We start from the raw sequence: 20,130 nt of genomic DNA, 5'->3' as shown, positions 1-20,130 counted from the left end.
AAGTTCAGTTCCCTGTTGGAAAGGATTGTCTGTTCGGGAAGTACTGAGCATACGATTGGATATATGAGACTTGGATTATTACATAAAGTTTGAGAACTTATGCTTTGGTGAAGTTTTGCTGTTATTAACCCCTCAGACTTTAAAACAAGGTACATGCTTAATGAGGGTGGAGAATGACACACTTGTGACAGAATGAAGCTGCCCTCTGCCACACTGTCTTGTTTACTGAGGGCTGTACTGCGGCTCTCTGAGTGTGTCCTCTCAGTCCACAGCACTAGACGTGTTGCCAGCACTGACTTTGGCACTGTGTTTTGCCTTATTTACATTCGCCCTGCCCCACTGCTCTCTGGCCCCTCTGCTGTGGGACCTGCCTGTGACCTTTGTGGCCTAAGGGCTGTAACCTTGGACACCTGGTGCTGGTGGTCCTCTCTTTGGCACCACTTACCTGCCCACAGTCGACCTTTCCTTGGGTTTAGGTTGCATTTTTGCCTTTACCTCTGACAGGGACTAAACACATCTGACTTGGACAACAGATACCATGTTATTGCCAGGTTATAATTGGTCGAATTCAGTATTCATTTATTTTGCTGTCAACAACATCATATTCTACCATCTGCTCTGGGCTTTCACCACAGCTCATTATCTCTCCTTACAGCAGATTCAACACATGGACAACAAACCCAAGAACACGCAACTACTGTTGAAGAAATCTGAGCCACAGTATTTTCATTTTAATAAGGGACTTTACTCAATAATATGTACAGAAAACTGCTTTCATAAACACCTGGAATTAAAGTTGTTTTTTTTTTTTTCAGCTCATTACCACATGAGCCAAACAAAGAAAGGCAGCATGGTCCTTGCACACATCAGCCCAGTCACCAGAAGGTTTTTTTTTTGCATTGTAAATTTTTGAAAACCATGAATACATTACATTTGTACATTATTTTGTAGTGATTAAGGTGTGGTTATGTTTAGGCACAAAAACCACTTGGTCATGATTCCAAAAACATCTTGATCGGCTTTAAAAAAAAATGTTTAGTTGCACAAGAGCCTCTGGAAAAGCAAGGACAGGTCTGTAAAAAAACACCTAGGTTCCGTGGATCAAGCATCACAGTGTGTTGGTAGAAAACACCCAGGTCTGGTTTCACAAACACCGGTGAAAACGTCGTGAAGGATTGCCCCAAAACAGTTGGTGTGTTGTTTGTAGGTTTTTAGCAGTGCTGCAGACGTCTCATCTAGGTGACACGCCATCCATCATCCCCTTTACCTCCCGATAACAAAGGCAGCTTATATCCTCCTGAGACCTGAATTTTTGTTTTGTTTGCATTTTTAATTTCTCCTATCAATTTGGGATAAATATACCCGAAAAGTATAAAAAAACTAAACACTGTCAACGATTAAGTCCCAATGTCCTAAAACAGTACTTCCTAATTAACAGCGTCTTGTTTTGTTACTGTTGCTAAAATTGATCAAATTTGTTGCCATATCAAACTGCAAACACTATTAATCATAAATAAACATGTTTCAACCATAAAATGTGATCAGGTTTAGGACCTTGTCCACTTTTGTGTCGGGATCGGCTGCAGACTGACTTGGCAGAGATGGCTGCCATCTTGTTTTTACATGGATTAGTATACTGTGCTCTTACTACCACTAGATGGCACAAAAATGTGTCCACAAACAAGGACAACAGGTCTAAGTTAAGTAGAATGAAGTATAAGGTCAAGTAAACCCAAAATGTGAGGACAGAGGGTCTCGGGAGGATATATGACATCATTTCAGAAACACTGATGTGATTCGTATGAAACATGTAAATGTAACGTATTCATGGTTTACAGCAAAGAACAATGTGATGATTTTCCTCTGGCGACTGGGCTGCAGACATGATGACCAGCTGTCCTGTGTCCATGTGCAGCAACACCTGTGCTGCTCAGCCTCCAGCCAACAGATGCAACCAACAGACGTACATCCTACATATTTTATCAACCACCATCTGGGGATATAGAGTTACAGCAGTAAAAGCACCAGTATGTGTAAATGTATCTTGGCATTGAGCTTCTGTACCTCCTCATTTCAGTCTTTAATTCCAGTGCGCACCAATAGAATGGTGAGCTGAGAAAAGTGCAACAACAAAATATCACTGATATTTGAATCCATACACTCATGAACAGCATCAGCACTGCAGCCTCCTTAATGCCTCCCATTCTTTTTTATGTACCTCCACATTTCTCAAAAGCACCTGTTAAAATATTTAAAGTTATAAAATCCCTTGTGTAGTTTTGTGAGCTCTGTAGGTACGTTGTGTCTTTACTTGTTGGCTTTTCAGGGCACGAGGACATTCTTCTTCCCAACACTTCAGTGTCATCTTGTTGTTTTGGAGGAGTGAGCCATCACAACTCATATGTTTCCCTTGTTGTTTACAGAGTGGAGGGAGCCGCTCTCGGCAGTACTGTCACTAGTAGTTTGATCTGTAAGAGTCTCTTTGGTGCAGTGAAGACAGTGCTCCCGATCTGATGGTTTATTTTCATTTCATCCAGTGTTTTTTCTTTTGTTTATGTTCCTTTATCCGTCTGCCCGCCTGTCAGGCTCCGTGTCCTCCTGACTATCTGCCTGTTTGACTGTGCGTCAGTAATATCTGTTGAGACTTTGAGTGACTGTACTGATGTCTGGTTGTCCGTTCATCCAGATCTCTCGGAGAATCCGTTCCCGCTCTTCTAGCCGCTGGGCCCGGTCCAGCTCTGATGATACACACAAAACACGCACACATACACAAAGACAAGGTTTACAGCACGCCCATACACTGTCCATTCACATAACAATCAAATTTCACATCACTGACTTTCTATTTTAAAGTATGAGTATGTGTGTGTATGTCTAGTGATAAACAGTCTGTGAGTGAATATGTATAAAGGTGCATTAACACATTGTATCTCTCAATGAGTCTATTACAACTTTTAAATACCTGTATAAAAATTTTTTACACAAAGATTAAAAATTGAATTATTCTTACTCAAGTATTGCTGCCTTACAATAATAGTCCAGAAGAAAAGAAATGCATACACCATAAAAAAAAACATACAGTATTGCACATCAGCCACTCATGTATTGCACATAACACCAGCACACAGCAGAGCACCATAAGCAAAACACAACACAGCCCCTAAGTATCAAGCAACATTATTTAAAATCTGATTAAGGTTGGCACAAATGAATTTTTAATATGATTCAATTTAAATTTGGACATCCTGTATCGTCTGTATGAAGGTAAAAGCTTGTACTCAGTGTGGAGGATGTGGGAAGAATCAGAATCAAAACTGCTTTATTAAGTTTTTTTACTGGTTTAAATCAACGATTCAGTTTGTTTTGGAGAGGAAGAGATCTCTGTGGATAATTTGGCTCCTAGTAAAAACTTCCCAAACAATAAATACTGAAGGAAATCTAACCATGAGAAGTTTTAGCTGGTTGCAGTCCTCACCTAGCCTGGAAATCCAGACCCAAATCTAGAAAGATTTAGGGTCTGGCCATGAGTAATGAAAATGGCCCAACTCGAAGGGCAGCACCGAGCATGCATTTGTAAATATCACTGCACGCAACTGGTAGCTAACTGGTAGATTAGACTCTTGCTGTATCCGGTCGGCAAAACAACAAAAACGTCCTTCTTGCAAAGGAAAGACTCGAGCGCCGTCTTCTGTTCCTCTTTTAGAGAAAAAGCCAAGTCTAACTCGTTCATTGTAGCGGCCAAAACTGTTTCAAACAACTGGTGTTCATCCGTAGCCATCTTGCAATGTTTACTGACTGATTCCGGACTTTGTCGTCACAGCGCTGTCGTCATCTGTTTAGCTCGCCTCTGCCATCATTACTGACTGCCAGAGTGACTCACTGAGCAAATTCAAATTGTGCTCTCGCGAGACCTCTGGATTTCCAGGGTAGTCCTCACCACTATACTCTAATAAATCCTACACACTGCTCCTTTAAGATATTTTATTTGAGTAAAGAAACCATACTATAAAAGATACTAAATTACATGTTAACATCATAAGGCAGCTGAATGGCCCCTGTCAGAGTATTGTGCTATAAGTTGTCGGTGAATATTCTCAGTCAGCCAGGTCATGGTAATCATAAGTGCTATAGGCTAGAGTCAGTGTGCTTCCTTTCCCTTTGCTTTCTTTCTGTCTTTTATTTTTTGGAACCCTGATTTCCCTTTCTTGGGGAAGACAGAAAGACATAAGCAGCATAAGCAGTCACCCACTCAGCTCAAGTTTTTCAAACTAAAAATAGCCTATAGACTCCTTTCCCATTGCCAGTGGATCAGCGCTGTGTACATGGCTCTACAGCAGATGTGTATGCCTTTCTGTGTTTGGTGTGTCACCTTTAACGTCATGGACAGGCCAGGTCAGTAAACAGAAGAGAGGAGCGTAGAAGCCAATGAAAATGTTATAGTGGTTACTTGTTATTATTTATGTCTCAAACTTGGTGCTGACTAAGTTGGATCAATGTGTGAATGCTGCTTGGGTGGAGACGGACATTATTTGTGGTGGTGTCTCATTGCATCTCGTCGGTAAAGGAGCTAAAATTAGTGCGTTCACTCCTGTGTTGTGTTCCCATCAATGCTAATCAGAGCCGGAGGGGACAAATAGTCATTTGACCTGGGTGTGAATGTCGATTTAAACCTTTACCATTGCATTAAAAAAAAAAAAAAAACAGGTTTTTGTGCAGTGGGAAAGGGGCTTAAGTTTAGAAACAAGTCCCCGTGCAAAGGTGGACTAAACCATTTTGTGCCTTCAAGAGGTGGGAGGGGCCCTTAGAGAGCTTCGACTATTTCTTTTTTTACAGAATTTAGTTTTTTAACCAATTTGTTCAACCAATTTTAATTCATTTACGGCACTAATTATTTTTTTAATAAAAAACTACAAACAAAACCAAACTTTTCAATCCAGGCATTTTGAGGGGCCGCCTTTCCATTCAGGCCCTGGGTAATTAGTCCCACTTTTCCTCCGACTACGACACCCCTGTATATTTGTAGAGTAGTAGAAGTAGAAGTGTAAACGAACATAAAATTGAAATACTCAAGTACAAGTACCTTAAAATTGTACTACAGTAATGTGGTTAAAGGGACATTGTGTAACATTTTCAGTTGTTTATTGGCAAAAATTGATGTCTGCATTCATAAATATGTCATCACTGGTGTACTATTACCTCCACCAATAATCTGACTTATTCTCGTAAAAGGAGAATTTCGGATTTGTTTGTACATTGTGCGGGTAAGTCGTCTGTGGGGTTCCATTACGTTTCGCCATCTTGAGAATACACCCGCCAGCAAGGGACATACAGCACCGCCTTCGGCGTTTTCGTTGAGAGCCAGGCCAGCACTGCGTGACTGAGGAGCCGAAGGAGAGGAGCAAGAGGCGCTTCGCTACTACCCTGGCAAATTTGAAACAAAGTCCCACTCTTTGAGCATAATGCAGGATCATGCATATGCAGCATCATGGGAGACGGAATCCTTGTCGCCAAGAAAGCGCAAAAGGGAATAGAAAAGGCAGCGTGACCGGCGAATTAAAAAAACGAAGGCCCACATCGGGGTAGCCTTTCCCAGGTAGAGAGAGCTGCTGAGGGAGAATGGTAATGCAATCACAGGCCAGCGCCGCTGTTGGCTGTTAGCCGCTGTTAGCGGCCAGTCGCTAACAGCCTCATCCCTCTCCTCGCATCACTGCGCCGCTGTTAGCTGTTAGCCGCTGTTAGCCGCTGTTAGCGCTGGCCTGTGATTGTATTACCTTTCTCCTTCAGCAGCTCTCTCCACCTGGGAAAGGCAACCCCAATGCTGACCCTTGTTTTTTTAATTCGCCGGTCACGCTGCCTTTTTGATTCCCTTTTGCACTTTCTTGGCGACGAGGATTCCGTCTCCCGTGATGCTGCATAATACATGATCCTGCATTATGCTCAAAGAGTGGGACTTTGTTATGCGGCAGTAGTGCCGCTGGCCACTAACAGCTGTTAGCGGCGCAGTAATGCGAGGAGAGGGATGAGGTGTGTGAGGTTGAGCCACTTGTCAGTTGTCAAAGGACAAGACATGATTGGTTTGTTTCAATTTACATCCGCCCCAACAGTCCTACGTTGTACACACAGCCAGCATGGTGAGGAGGGGGTTTGTCAACTCGCGTCGCGTGTGTCTGTGTAGGAGCCTGGATAAATACTCCATGTAGTATCGGATGACATGGTTTCATCAGTATTATCATAGCTTTTTGGTACACAGCGGCTACAGTTGTTGCAATACGTGTTTGAAACAGTGAGGCGCTAGAGTGCGCCATCTGTTTGAATGCAATATATGATTTCAACATTAGATGGGAGAAATTCCTACACACTGTGGCTTTAAGTTATCACATGTGCTACCTACATGATATACTGACGACTGTTTCAGTGTTTGGATTTAATGGTCTTCATATGACACATGATTCTTCATATGTGTGTGTCTGTTAGAGATACCCTCGGCTGATGTGAACATGCTGGCGTGCAGCAGAGCTCTCTCGAAGCGTCTGCGTCTCCGTGCCGACAGGTCAGACGTGTCATCCCAGTCCTCTGATTCACTGTCCCCAGTGGGCCCCGTCCCTCCAGCGGCAACAACAGCAGTGTTGTCTGGATTACTGTCAGTGGCCTGATGGAGGGGACAGCCGTGATGGCGACGGTGATGATGCCTGTTCCTGTGGCGATTGTGAGGATGCTTACTGTTGCCATAGTGACAGTCTGCTCGACAGTGTATTTGGAAGACGATGGCGCAGAGTGTGACAAGGAGGCCGACACAGACACCGCCCAGAAACACCAAGGCAGTCCTCTCAGGTTGGTCTATGAGAGAGAGGAGGATTAAAGAAATGCAGAAAAGTTTTCAGTTAATCAAAATGTTGAACACAGTCACAGATCCTCTTCACCCAAAAATGTGTTTTTAAGTCTCCTAAAGTGTCTGACCTTGACTATACTGACTTGTATCAGTGTAAAGTTTGTCACTAGAGAGATGTTTTCGCATTCCCCTACTGAGGGGGGCGATGCTGTGCGCTGCTTTAAAATCTGAGATTCAAACGTAAAGCGGACAGCTAGATTAGGTGCTCACTAATTCAAAAGCCAATTGCTGTCTGTTATAGGAAACACACATCGACAGGAGAACAGACTTCAACACAACACCAGCAAAGAAACCTGAAACCTCCATTACAGTGCGCACTTGTCAGTACAGAGAGCAGAGTTAGCATTAGCATAGCGAAAGTTTTGAGATGCCATGCCATTGTTTCGACGGCTTAAAATTCCCAAACCCCATTTGTCCAGAAAATGTCCCATTGAACCGAAAGCCCATTTCTCCAACAGCTCATTATCCCAAACGCCCATTGCTCGGAAGTGCCGTTCCTCCAAAATACACACACTCTACAGTTTGTTTAAGTTTCCTGACCCTTGGAAGCATTTCTCAGCAGCACTCAAGCCACCGTGGGTGTTTTCCACTGACCTGTCCCTGCTTTTCCAGAGACTTTTGTGCCATCAAACATGGGTGTTTTAAGCCAAACAATTATCTTTTCCTAATCATAACTAAGTTGTTTTTGCCCTAAATGTAACCACACATTCACCATAGCCTTGTTGAGAAATGTAACGTATCCGTGGAAACATGCATATGTAAATGTAATGTAAGTTTCAATATATCAGATTTGATTAAATTATTGTCCTCTTATCTGAGAACAAGTTTTAGCTAAAACAAGAAATGTATTTAACAGGGGTCCATGTGCTAGTCAAGGAAATATCTTGTCCATAAACTGTGGTCCATGGCCCCACAGGGGTCCTTTAGGAAATCCATGGGGTCCCCAGAATGACGAGGGCTGCTACTCCCTCATTTCATTGATCTTATAACACAACAAGAGCATAATGATGACGACAGTTTGATCACACGCTGTCACAAATGGCAGTTTTGCTGATTGGACCTACCTGCAATGAAGGTGTAAGCTGCCAGTATGTTGCTAAGCAATGCCATCTCCTGGGAGACCACCTTCACCTCCATAGTTGGAGTTCCTGTCGTGGGAGTGCTCATGATTGCGCAGCTAGTTGAGCTTATTCTATCGTCCTGCAGATGTCAGTGGAGTTCATACTTCATGGCTCCCCTGGATTGTTAGGAGGGGGGCAAGAGGTCAGAAGTAAAAAATGATAGGGGTTAAAAACAAGGAGAAAGAGGAAGGAGGGTGAGAGGGAGCACAAGGGAGAAGCATGAGGGACAGTTTTTTTTTCTACAAATCATCATATCTTTAAAGGATCATATTGTGCTCATTTTCAGGTTCATACTTGTATTTGGGGATTCATCTAGATCAGGATTACCTGCCTTCATTTAAAAAAACAACATATCTGTCTGAATGTACCTGTATTCTCCTTCTGTCTGAAACACTCAGTTTTAGCACCTGTCTCTTTAAGCCCCCCATCCCGAAATAGCCCAGTCCACTTTGATTGGTCAGTGTTTCCAGGTCTTCCACATCAAGTCATTTAAAGACATAGTGTCTGAAGACAGACAGCGCATTTCTCTGTCAACATGTTTTCATCCCAGCTCCTCAAATACTGTCACTTTGTCAGGCGAACTACACATCAAAATATGGCATGCTAATTAGCCTCCTGTGTCAGTTTGGATGTTCAGGAATACCTTGCCAATTAACGTTTGTCACATGCATTGTGTCTTTTCAAAATACACTTCTGTTTTCACAGGAAGTGTACAGTTTCTGCTCATTAGATACATACAGTCTCTTTTCAAAATAAACTCACAACATAGGTAAAACACATAGTTAGGTTTAAGCAACAAAAGTCCGTGGTTAGGTTTTGAAAAAATAATCATGGTTTTTAAAATGGCTCGACTTTTAGTTTCACAAAACAAACAGTGGGCTCCCTACTTTGACATTAAAAATAAAGACATGCAAATTTGATTTATTACAAAATGGGACCTTTAAGTTCAATTAATAATATATAGATTAATGCAGAGAATCTAAAAGCATGAATCTCACTCCTCTTCTACCTGTAGATCTCCATCCAAAGCTTTAAAATAAACCAATAAAACTAATTTGCATTAACAGTGAGTTATGGCAGTTCACCCTGTTACTGTGTATGACCTGCCATAGTAACTGTTTATTTCTACATTCTTTACCTTGTTTGATATGTAAATTGACCTTTTTCAATGAAATGATAGTGATCCTGTTGTTCTGCAGAGGTTTTTGAAGCCCTGTGATTCAGGACTCACAGTCGGTGTTATTATGTGATCCGACTGTGCTCATTAAAATGATTCGAATTCAGACTGTGTTGAAATATCAAAGTGAGTTTAAAAAAATATGCTCTTGTAAAAAAAGGTATCACCAATCATTTCTATTTATCCAGAACTGAAACTTGTCTCATACGAAGAGATGAGGTAATTGTATAATTATAATACTTTGGAAACTTGGATGCCTTACACCCTAATCTATATGTCTTCTCATACCTTTCCCCTGGCTATAAACAAGCCTGAGCTGTTTGCCTGCAGGGTTTAAGAGAAAAGGCAACAAAGGAATCAAACTAAGGGGCTTTCCCCCGCAGTCACATGCCAATATTTAGATTTAAGATTGCACACATACTTTACTGCACTCATGCATGACAGAACAAATACAACAGTAAACAGACACAAACACAGCATTCTGTGCAGAGGAAAATTACACAGAGTTAAATACATCAAGTTGAGGAGGGTGTCTGGAAGAAGAGGGAAATGAAAATAGACCAAACAAGATTGCAAAATGAGCTGTGAAGTACATTACACAAAAAATAAAGAAAGAGGCAGAACTGAGATAAAGACTGATGTCTGATACACAAGGAGAGCAGTTATTCTTTATTGGTATATCTATCATGGCTTGATACCCCATCTGAACTGCACACACACGCACACACTGTGCATTTCAGAGACAGACTGTATACACTTTTTCTTGCACTGTGAGATGTTAACATTTACACTCAAATCCAACTTTTATATTGTTGTGTATGGTTATTCATCTTGAACAATATAAAGGATTATAAGAGGCCCTACCCAATCAGTGACACACCAGTCCCTTTTACACTGCCTGTTCAAGGTGGGAATATCACGCCACTATCCCACCTCGCCATGCTGTATGAAGGTACGATCGTGTAATGAGGGTCAGAGTGGTCTCGCCTTTAAGCCACCACAAGAGATAGTAACGGCACCAAAATGGTGTCTGTATAAACAGGACAGCCTGCAAGATAGGGTCATGGGTGGCACGGGTGTGACGTTTTGCCTATTTGTCAAGAGTGCAACCCACTGCAGGAGACATAAAAAGTAGCTGTTAGCAATTAGCAGCTAACTCAAAGAAGGAGAAGAGTGGGCATAGATGTCAGCAAAGTGGGAAAACAATGAAGTCCATGTGGTCCTTATCGTCCGAGCAGAGGATGAAATAAGCAGCCATGTAACAGAGACAGTGACTGATTGTTATTGTTTATAAAGTGCTGATGACACATATGTTATATGTCACGCAAGAGGCTGACACTGTTGTGTTACATGTAACACCCATCAGGCCTTTTTTGATTCAGCAAAGCTGCGATGCAGTGTATAATCAAACACTAGAGTGGGATGATGCCGCTATTGTTCTATGTAAAAATGCAAGGTGGCATAAATAAGGGACTTTGTAGCAGCCCTATAGCACGATCTCTGTGTAAAAAGGGCTATAGTCTGCTCCTAATACCTACTCACTCCCACAAACATCGGACAGTAACTGACGCATCAGGCATTCAGGAGTTAAACTTCGTCCTCCTCTCCTCCTGTGTGAGACTTACCCGTACCCTACAAAGTACTTCCTCAGATCCCTTTAAGCAAACCTAGATGATCTACCTGTCTGCCATGTGTGACAGATGCTCTCAGGCATCAGCAGACCTGAATCACAGGAGGTCTTTTTTTAATGTCATATTTTAGATATTGAAACTGACTGTGGACCCACTGCCCCAGATCGGTATCTCTCTTCTGAAATGCAAAACAGTTGAAAAGAATTACAAACAGTGACATGGTGGTGAAGATTCTCAGTCATCCAGGTCATGGTAATCTTAAGTGCTATATCGTAGGCAACTGGACCTCCTTGGGTTTCTTCAGTTTGAACTGTTAGATCGAACTCTTAGATTAGAGGTGAAACGTCTTCGAGAAACTCAAGCAAGCCCAGTGGCCTACGATATAGCGCTTAGTATCTCAACCACTGACAGCCTTGCATATCTCAGTTTGTAACAATGCAATCTTTTGTGCACAATTTGGGCCATTACCGTGTTCCAATCAGATATATCTTGTGCAAACAAAATCACAACTTCTGCACAGGAGATGATTAATTTGTTTGCACAACATAAAAAAAATCACCTTTCAGGACTTTAGTTTAGTTTTAGGTAACAATAATAACAAGTAGATGTAACTCAAGTCAAGGCAGAGTAGTTGGTCACCAGTCTGTCTCTGGAGTGAACCACTAGGGGGCGACATACAGCCATCAGCCCACTTCCTCTCTGTAGGTTGTAAATATAGAATCAGTCAGATCAACATGTACAGTAGCTGACCTTGCTGGTGGACACAGACACGCTCACACTGGCACATCATAGATGTGATGTTACTGTCATAGACCAGCTGGTGTCACAAACTGAGCGAAGTCTTGAGTGAAGACAAATATTTTACCAGATTAACCCTTTACCACACTGTTTAAGGGTTTTAGAGTTTTGCGCTGTAGTTTTTACCCTCTTTAGTAACTATAAAATCCATAAAATCACAAAAAGGCATTGACTTTGAATCAGTTTCTGTAGACTCCAGCACGTTGACTTCAAATTGAATAGTCTATGAGGTGAAAGTGTGGACTTAAAATCAAGCATATTTCAGCTGTCTCGTTCAGCTCTCATTCAGCCGTGTTGAGCCAAAAATGATATATGGATGTAATATACATTTGCCATGAGCCTGAACGTGTTATGAGTTTGTTTACGGGACAAGTATAGAGTATATCAACCAATGTGACATACCTTACTCACAGTAGTTTGGCAATGTAGCGTAGCGATAGAAAACAAATACTGTATTGTGTCTAGACATGCGGCCTCACACCCAGACTGGAACTCCCCCATACACACTCAGAATTACATTGTGTGTGTGTGTGTGTGTGTGTGTGTGTGTGTGTGTGTGTGTTACTTATTGATGGCTCAGATACTAAATATAGAGTATCTTTAATTCCTTAGGCCCAGACTGTGTGGTGGCAGACAGAGATCAGGAGAGACGTCAGAGGGGAAGTGGGTATAAGGAGTAACAGAGCTGAAGTCCTGGAGAGGATCCAGGAGGATCCTTCCTTCTCAGCATGGAGAGGAGGACCGGGAGGGAAACCAGATGAGCGAGGAAAGAGAGGAGACTCCACTGTGTCTGCATTTCTTTCTTAACTTCCTCTTTAACCTGATCTGCTGTAAGCTTATGGCTCCACAGTCTGAGAGACTTTAATGAAAAAGGTCTGATTGTGTTTTTATCTTATGGAACGCTTAACTTAAATTCTATTATTATTCTAAAGGAAATTTGACCTACAGCAGGCACCAAGACACAAAAAATACACAAAGAACAACATCAGACATAAATACAAAAATACTTGAATTCCTCAGCTCAAGTGAAAACAAATATACAGCTACCACACTGAACCAGACACTGAAATGGTTTGTAAACAGCACAGTAAATGCATCGTCAAGTCAAGTTAAGTGCTGTGCAGTGGCAATATATTCACAGCTGTTGTGACATGAGACTGTGAGACTGCTCTTAACAAATCCCTTAGCACTGACCTATTGCTTAAATGTGCACATTTAAAAGATTGTAATTTCAATACTTGCTCAATGATGAATATATTGACATGTCTCTGAAAATCCTCTCACAGCTTTCACAGCAGTTTGTGGAAAAGACCTTAGCATCATCATCAGTGACCTATATCCTTAAATATGTACATTTCAAGGATGCGATTTCAATTGCAGGCTCATTTGTGAATATATTGATGTCGAATCACATCGTGTGTCTGTGACATCCTGTCATAACTTTTTATTTATTTTACAAACTCACATATGTGACATGTGTAGGGGCTGCCACTCTCTTTAATGGCAGTGGTTTGAGATTTCATGTTAAAATGCTCAACTTTTCAACAGATATAAACATGTTTACAGCCTGGTACAAAAAACTTTTGGTCTCTATAGCTAATTTCAACATTCTTGAAAACTGTAAACGGGCGAATTTTGAAATAATTTTCCCATTTACAGTTTTTTTTTTCTGTCTGCCTACAGTGTCCTCAGCTCCTCAGTCAGATCCACCCCTCACTCCTTCACAGCACCAGCCTCTCATGAAATTTTGTCACTTCTATCCCCAAAGAAACAAAATGGCGACAGCTGAAATGCTGAACTTGAGGCTTCGAAACGGGAGTCCATAGACCAATGGGTGACGTCATGGTAGCTACATCCATTATTTACTCAGTCTATGGTTTGAAAGCATAGATTTGCAAGCTACCATTTACTTCACACTGGTAGAAAATGAACAACAGTAAAGCTACCCTAGAGAGAAATCAATAAGCCTAAAGCTACTTAGAAAGAGTTGTTCAAAGTAAAAAACAATCAAACTGACAATGTACATGTGATACAACATTTTAAGAGTACATAATAAAAAGGAGTAACATGTCAGCAAAAAATACACTTAGTTGAGTTTATTGTATTCATGGTTTCATGGTAAAGTACAGTGTCAGTTTTGGTTTGGTATACAGTGTCCATCAGTCAGACACCTGCCTCCAGGAACTAGAATGAATGGAGGGTTTGCACTAAGCAGGATCCCTCAGTTAGCCAGGTAACTTATGAAATAGCTTGCAACCGCTTCTCTCAATATTTGTTAATGAATAGTAGTCATCATGGTGGCATGGTGGTGCAGTGACCCTGGTTCAAACCCAGGGTGGGGGGTTCCAACCGCGGAATTTGCATGTTCTCCTCATGTCAGCGTGGTTTTTTTTCCAGGTACTCCAGCTTCCTCCCACAGTCCAAAGACATGCAGGTTAAGTGGTGACTCTAAATTGACCGTAGGTGTGAATGTGAGTGTGAATGGTTGTCTGTCTCTATGTGTCAGCCCTGTGATAGTCTGGTGACCTGTCCTGGGTGTACCCTGCCTTTCGCCCAATGTCAGCTGGGATAGGCTCCAGCAGCTACAGTAAATGCATGAATGAATAGCAATCTTCAATAGTAGTAACTAACTGTGGTCAAAAGGGGTAGAGAAGAGCAATGGTAAAATGGAAATTTAAAAAATCTGTCCTTTCCTTTTATGGCACAAAATTGTTTGTAGTTTTTGTAGTTAACTACACAAAAATGGCAAAAAGTAAATTAACTACTGGAATCACTGTGCAGATATGACTGTAGCTGAACTACCAGCAAGCTACTGCAAAATGTAGTTAAACTATGAGTTCATTACATGTAGTTACTCCCTAACACTTCCTACTAGGTAGTTTCCAGATTAAACTAAGTATCTGATTTTGACTTTGCATTCTGTGGTTTGACTGAGTTTTACTGCTCCAGAAACAAACCCGTCAACATCATCTTGTCCAGCAATTAAAAGCTGGACAAGATGATGTTGCTTAACAGCGCTAATGCAAATAAGCAGCTATCACTCAGTGTAGTTAGTCTTGTGTCACAGTCTCAGATAACAGTGTTTATATTATCATCACTCACTGAGTTCACCAACACTCAAATCCTGCAAACATTTACAACCCCCTCTAAGCATTTTCAAAGATAAATGAGAGTCTGTGTCTTAAATAACTTTTATTCTCCTTATCTGAGAAGTTGTAACACTTGAGTTAAGCAATATCTGCACATATAAGTGACACTTTAAATCTGTGAACTGTGCTTGAAGCATATAATTACTCCAAAAATGTGCGAAGCCCCTCGGCTACACTAACATTCTTCACTAACATCTCATAAGGTTCTCGTCCAAAACTTTTGCATATCTTCTTCCAAATAAAATGAAGCTCTACAGATGAGCGTGTTAATCCGGTTATGGAAATACAAACCCAGAGTGCAGCGGGGTTAAAAGGACACAGACATTGATTTTCTCCTTTTGTAGAGCTTTTTTAATTTCATGAGCCTGTTATGATTTCCCCCGCTGACAGCTTTAAACACATCTCATTACATGCTGATGTGTTTTCATTGGGTGTTTATGAGATTTTTTCCCTGCTAAACCTTTTATTAATGATCACAAACAGGCCTAATCACTTCATGAAGATAGACCAGACCTCACGACAAACAACTGTAAATGTATCGTGCCATGAAAAGAAGATCTTTAAAAAACGAACAGTGAAGACTGAAGAAGAAGAGGCCAAACCTGCGTGTGATACTGTCATGCCACGAGGCTGTAAAGGCAAGGCAGAAGTTTAAACTTGAACAAATAAAAAATGGATGATGCTCTCAGAGACTATCAAACTGGCCTAATTTTTGCGGATGTTTTCTGCTGTAAAAGCTCTGAAACACAAGGCGCAGCACTCTTGACCCTTTAGTGAACACTGGGATCACACTGAGGAACAAATCTGCATGTCCCCTGTCACATCTGTGAAAACATGTGCCCAGTAAAATGCATTTATGTCTCATCATTACCATAAAAACACACCTCGGGCCTGTAATTATGTTGCAAAACTAACAAAACAGTCAAAAGGCGACGCAGCAAGTGCAGGAGGAAACAACACGACAACAGATCGCATGACATTGCAGTGAAACATAACACAAGCGAACACAACACAACCTCGGAGCTGTTCTAAATCCACCGACTGTCAGGGTCATTTTGTGATGTTGTGTGTAAATGCTGCAGGACGTGACTGCCCTTCTCTCTCCTGTTCTTGCTCTTACTCTCTCTTTCTGACTGTTGGATTTGTCATTTTGGGTTACTGTTTGTAACAGCAAAAAGCATGTCACCATGCCATCACAAGTAATTCATAGTTTAGTGTATTACAGGCACACTTTTTTTTATTTAGGATTTCTTGACTCAAAAATTAAAGACTGCTGTGCTTCATAATTGCATCTATGCAACATTTATGAACAAGTACAAGCAGAGAAAGAACAAAATCAGTGTCTCAACAGGTAAGTGTAGAGACAGCTCACGCCATAATTTACTATCAGGCAGCTGAACATCAGTTATGTAAAGACATTAGTATAAGAGTCTTGGCCTGCAGCCACAGCCACTCTGATGTGCAACAGTCTAGACAACAGGAGCTGTTTACACCGACGATCAGACAACACATGAGAGGATTTCTCTCAGTTTATCTCACTCACTCTATTCATTTATGTGACTCAAAAGATATTTAAGAAAATAAATCTGTTTTTTATTAGATGAGAGAGTTAAAAGTATGATGAGAAAATGGATACCACTTTCATGTCTGTATGGTAAATATGAAGCTACCAGCAGCAGCCAGTTAGCTTAGCTTAGCATAAAGACTGGAAACAGAGGAAACCGTTAGCCTGGCTCTGTCCAAAGATAACATAACAAACACGTTATATCTAATTTGTTTAATCTGTACAAGAGCTTAAGTGTAAAAACAACAATTTGCCTGTTTAGGAGGGTTACATTATGAACAATGTCTTGGCCAGGTGGACCAGCAGCTTTATGATGTCTCAGCTGGTAACCTGGCAACAGGTCATTGTCAAGACACAGACCAAATTACAGTGTTTGTTTGCAATAACTCCCAGGAAAAAAACGCTTGGGACATGTAGGCCTACATGAAATGAAACAGCGCTGAGCAAACACTGCCCTAATTGGTCTGTTTTTAGCTACCTAATCATTATCAGTTGAATTTTTACACTATATTTTCAATATTTTTACCACTTACACTGATATTGATTTATTTTATGTTTTTTTGTATGTGGTTAAAAGACGTTTTGCTGCAGGCCCCGTCTACAGCAGTACATTTTTTCAGCGTCTGTACCGGAAGATTTGGTTTATCAAAGACGCTAGCAAAGCAAACAGTACATAAAATAAGCATGGCAGAAATGTCAGATAGGTTGGACCAGCATGTTTACCTTACAGTAACGGCTGACAACAACAAAACAATGACAACAAAAAATAAACAAGTCTGCTGATTTCACATTTGATAGTGTAAGGTCATGGTGACTCGGTCTATAGCCCAGCCAATAACTCCCATGACCTGTTGTTTGTTTAAACTGCTTTAGAGAGATGTTGATTTTTCTATATAGGCATTTGGGGGACATACCTATGTTCCCTGGGTCCTGTGTTCTTAAACTAATATTTTAATGGTAAGGGATATTTTTACATTTCAATCTCCAAAAAAATGAAGGAATATTAATGTTTCCATTGCAATTTAAATGGCAAAAATCCATTCAGCCACTGTGGAGATATTAATGTCTGAAGAAAATAAGATAACTCTCTGGACAGCAAATTTGAAGGAACATAATCTCTTCAAACATTTCCTGCATATGTAGGCAGAATGTGTAGGCAACGTTACAAGATTTTGGTATCTGAAGTGTTCTGGTTTCTGTTTGTAGTCTGATTGTAGTTCAAGCAGTATTGACCAATCATGTTTGAACAGCAGGTAGACATTCTGTGTGGAGAGGTGAAAGACGATGTGGTCTCAGAACCCATCTGCTCTCATCTGATGACAAGTTAATTTTATTAAGTTTAAGTTTATTTACTTTTATTAATCCCCCCTGAGGGGAAATTCAATGTTTTCACTCTTGCTTGTCAATTACACAAACACAAACACAAACAGGACCTATACATGCACAAAGTGGAGAGATCTCAGAGTGAGGGGGCTGCCCTTTGGTCAGGCACCCCGAGCAGTTGGGGGGTTCAGTGCCTTGCTCAAGGGCACTTCGGCAGTGCCCAGGAGGTGAACTGGCACCTCTCCAGCCACCAGTCCACGCTCCATATTTTGGTCTGGACGGGGACTCAAACACGCGACCCTCCGGTTCCCAACCCAAGTCCCTATGGACTGAGCTACTGCCGCCCCACATTAGCTTTTTAAAATTTATCTGCATTCATTTAACTATAGAGATTAGGAGTATTGATCGGCACACAGAACAGGAAGTGGCTTGGATATCTGCTAGCTACAACAGGGGCACATTGACTTTAAAATGGTGTGCACCGTTTTGCTACAGTGTCCGGGTTGGACGACGTGTGTTCCTCAAGACGGTGTAAAACAGGCTTTAAGGTACAGGATCTCTAATGTGGTGGGTGTGTCAGGGGTGTTACCCAATCAGCAGTGACCCGTATGCAAATAAATCTTTAGTAGATCTTTATTGATTATACTTACAATTTGTGTTTGTATTTCTTTCTTACTTTGCCGATGTAAACGTTTTCCGTGCCAATAAAGCGCCTTTGAATTGAACTAAATTAAACCCTGCTGTATTAAAAGGCAGTGCGCCTGCGTAACAGAACAGGGTAACGCACCAGTGTTTCTGTTTGAATAAACATTTTGCTACATTTTATCGGTGCTGAACGCAGCCTAGATCAGCCCGAAATATCGGCCCTTGCACCCTGAGGCTTTATCGTCGTGACTCTGATCGCTGATGCACTCCAAGATTGCAAGTAGTATGACATCAGCAGGGTACAATCTGTACAGTAGACGAGTGATTTTCAACATCTGACCCAGAGAAACATAAATTTGGTGAGAACATAAAACCTTCTGAAAGGCGTCATTAATGTGTCACATTAAGAGGATATTACTCTGGGGAACACTGGACCCTGGGAACATACACTCCCGTCATTTGGAGGCTGTATTTTATGCACTGTTGTATTAGACTGCATAGTTTTAGATGTCGGTACCTAAGTAACTGTGTGGATAAGATGATAATTAGTGAGCTTAGAGGAGTTAGTAGGTGTTATCTATGAACAGAGCCAGGCTAGTTGTTTTCATGTTTCCAGTCTTTATGCTAAGCTAAGCTACCTGCTACCATGAATTCCCTGCATTAAGGGTTACGATTACGCTTTCCAAAATAAGGGACTATTCTTTAAAACATGGTTCAATCTACAGGAAGCATTGAATGCATCAGGTCTATTGCAACAGGTCAGTTCAGATAATTAAAAAAAGGTTCCGCACATAATGACATGAGAGCAGCTTTCTTGGTGCCTATTAAATCATCCAATGTGTTTATATTGCTTCATGACCAACGTCTAGATCCAACATGCCAACAGTACAAAGATACTTTTCCTTCCTCCTTCACTGATCTTCTTCTTACTTTTCCTGTGTGTCTGTGCAGCCTGCCCTAATTCTCATGTGGCACAATAGCTCTTTGTTTCTCTCCATGTGGTTAAGATGACTATATGGTTCTTACGCCTGCTTCAGCCGAGCTCACACACACACAGGAGATACACATACACACTTCACACACACCGTCCACGTGCGCTCATCACACTTTAAGCGTATTTCTCCCTCTGTGTGCATGTGTAATACTAATGCAATGTGACACTGGCATTTCCCTGTGCTGCTGCACGGTTACTATCTAACATGACCTGCAGAGAGAGCAGGCAGAGAGATACAGTATGTACGCAGAATTGGAAAAGATAAAATAAGACAGACAGAGAGAATAAGAGCAGGAGAGAGTAGAGATAGTCGAGACGGAGACAGAGTAATGTGTAGAGGTGATCCAGAGGCTCCCTACAGCGTACTACACTTGACATCATCAACATGACTGTGATCATCAAAAGAGACAGAAAGTATCAGCAGCAGCATCAACATGTGCAGCTCTCGCCTCATGCACATGCAAACACACTGTTTATACTTACATTTCATTAATGCCAGGATCCCATCTGGAGTGTGTTTACACCTCTCCCCTCCTCTCCTCTCCTCTTCCTTTCCTCCCCTTCCTCCTCCTCTCCTTCCTCCTCCTCTCTGCTCTGGTCCTCTCCTCTCTCTGCTCTGTACTCCTCTACTCTCTCCTCCCCTCTCCTACTATCTCCTGTCCGCTCTCCACTTTTCCCTCAAAGAAGAAGAAAAAAAACAGTATAATTATATGAATAAATCTCCTGCGTCCTCCTCCCCCAGTTGTCAAACAGGCCCACGTACACAAGCCCTCCTCTCCTCTTCACTTTCTTACGCTGATACAAATTAAAATTTTCAGTCATTCTTCCCTTCAGCTCTT

General features: G+C 41.4%; 1 protein-coding gene across 1 annotated transcript; it reads right to left on the bottom strand.

Moving 5' to 3' along the window:
- Positions 1-865: 865 nt before the first annotated feature.
- LOC126391808 (protein eva-1 homolog A-like) lies at positions 866-8,056 on the bottom strand. Its single transcript, XM_050046757.1, has 3 exons — positions 7,954-8,056; positions 6,481-6,837; positions 866-2,738 (listed from the first exon to the last, which is right to left on the bottom strand). The coding sequence occupies exons 1-3, from the start codon at positions 8,054-8,056 to the stop codon at positions 2,626-2,628; spliced, it is 573 nt and encodes a 190-aa protein (XP_049902714.1). The 3' UTR covers positions 866-2,625.
- Between the last annotated feature and the right edge of the window lie 12,074 nt (positions 8,057-20,130).

Source organism: Epinephelus moara, chromosome 1, assembly GCF_006386435.1.
Source record: "Epinephelus moara isolate mb chromosome 1, YSFRI_EMoa_1.0, whole genome shotgun sequence".
Taxonomy (NCBI): Eukaryota; Metazoa; Chordata; class Actinopteri; order Perciformes; family Serranidae; genus Epinephelus; species Epinephelus moara.
Note: the sequence above shows the minus strand (reverse complement) of the source record. Positions and strands in the feature narration are given on the sequence as shown.

Bases quoted from the DNA above. Each gene is read 5' to 3' on its own strand.
- LOC126391808 (XM_050046757.1), bottom strand. From the start codon at position 8,056: ATGAGCACTCCCACGACAGGAACTCCAACTATGGAGGTGAAGGTGGTC. The intron at 6,838-7,953 runs GTAGGTCCAATC...TCTCTCTCATAG, and splicing joins AGCTTACACCTTCATTGCAG to ACCAACCTGAGAGGACTGCC. The intron at 2,739-6,480 runs GTATCTCTAACA...GTGTATCATCAG, and splicing joins CATGTTCACATCAGCCGAGG to AGCTGGACCGGGCCCAGCGG.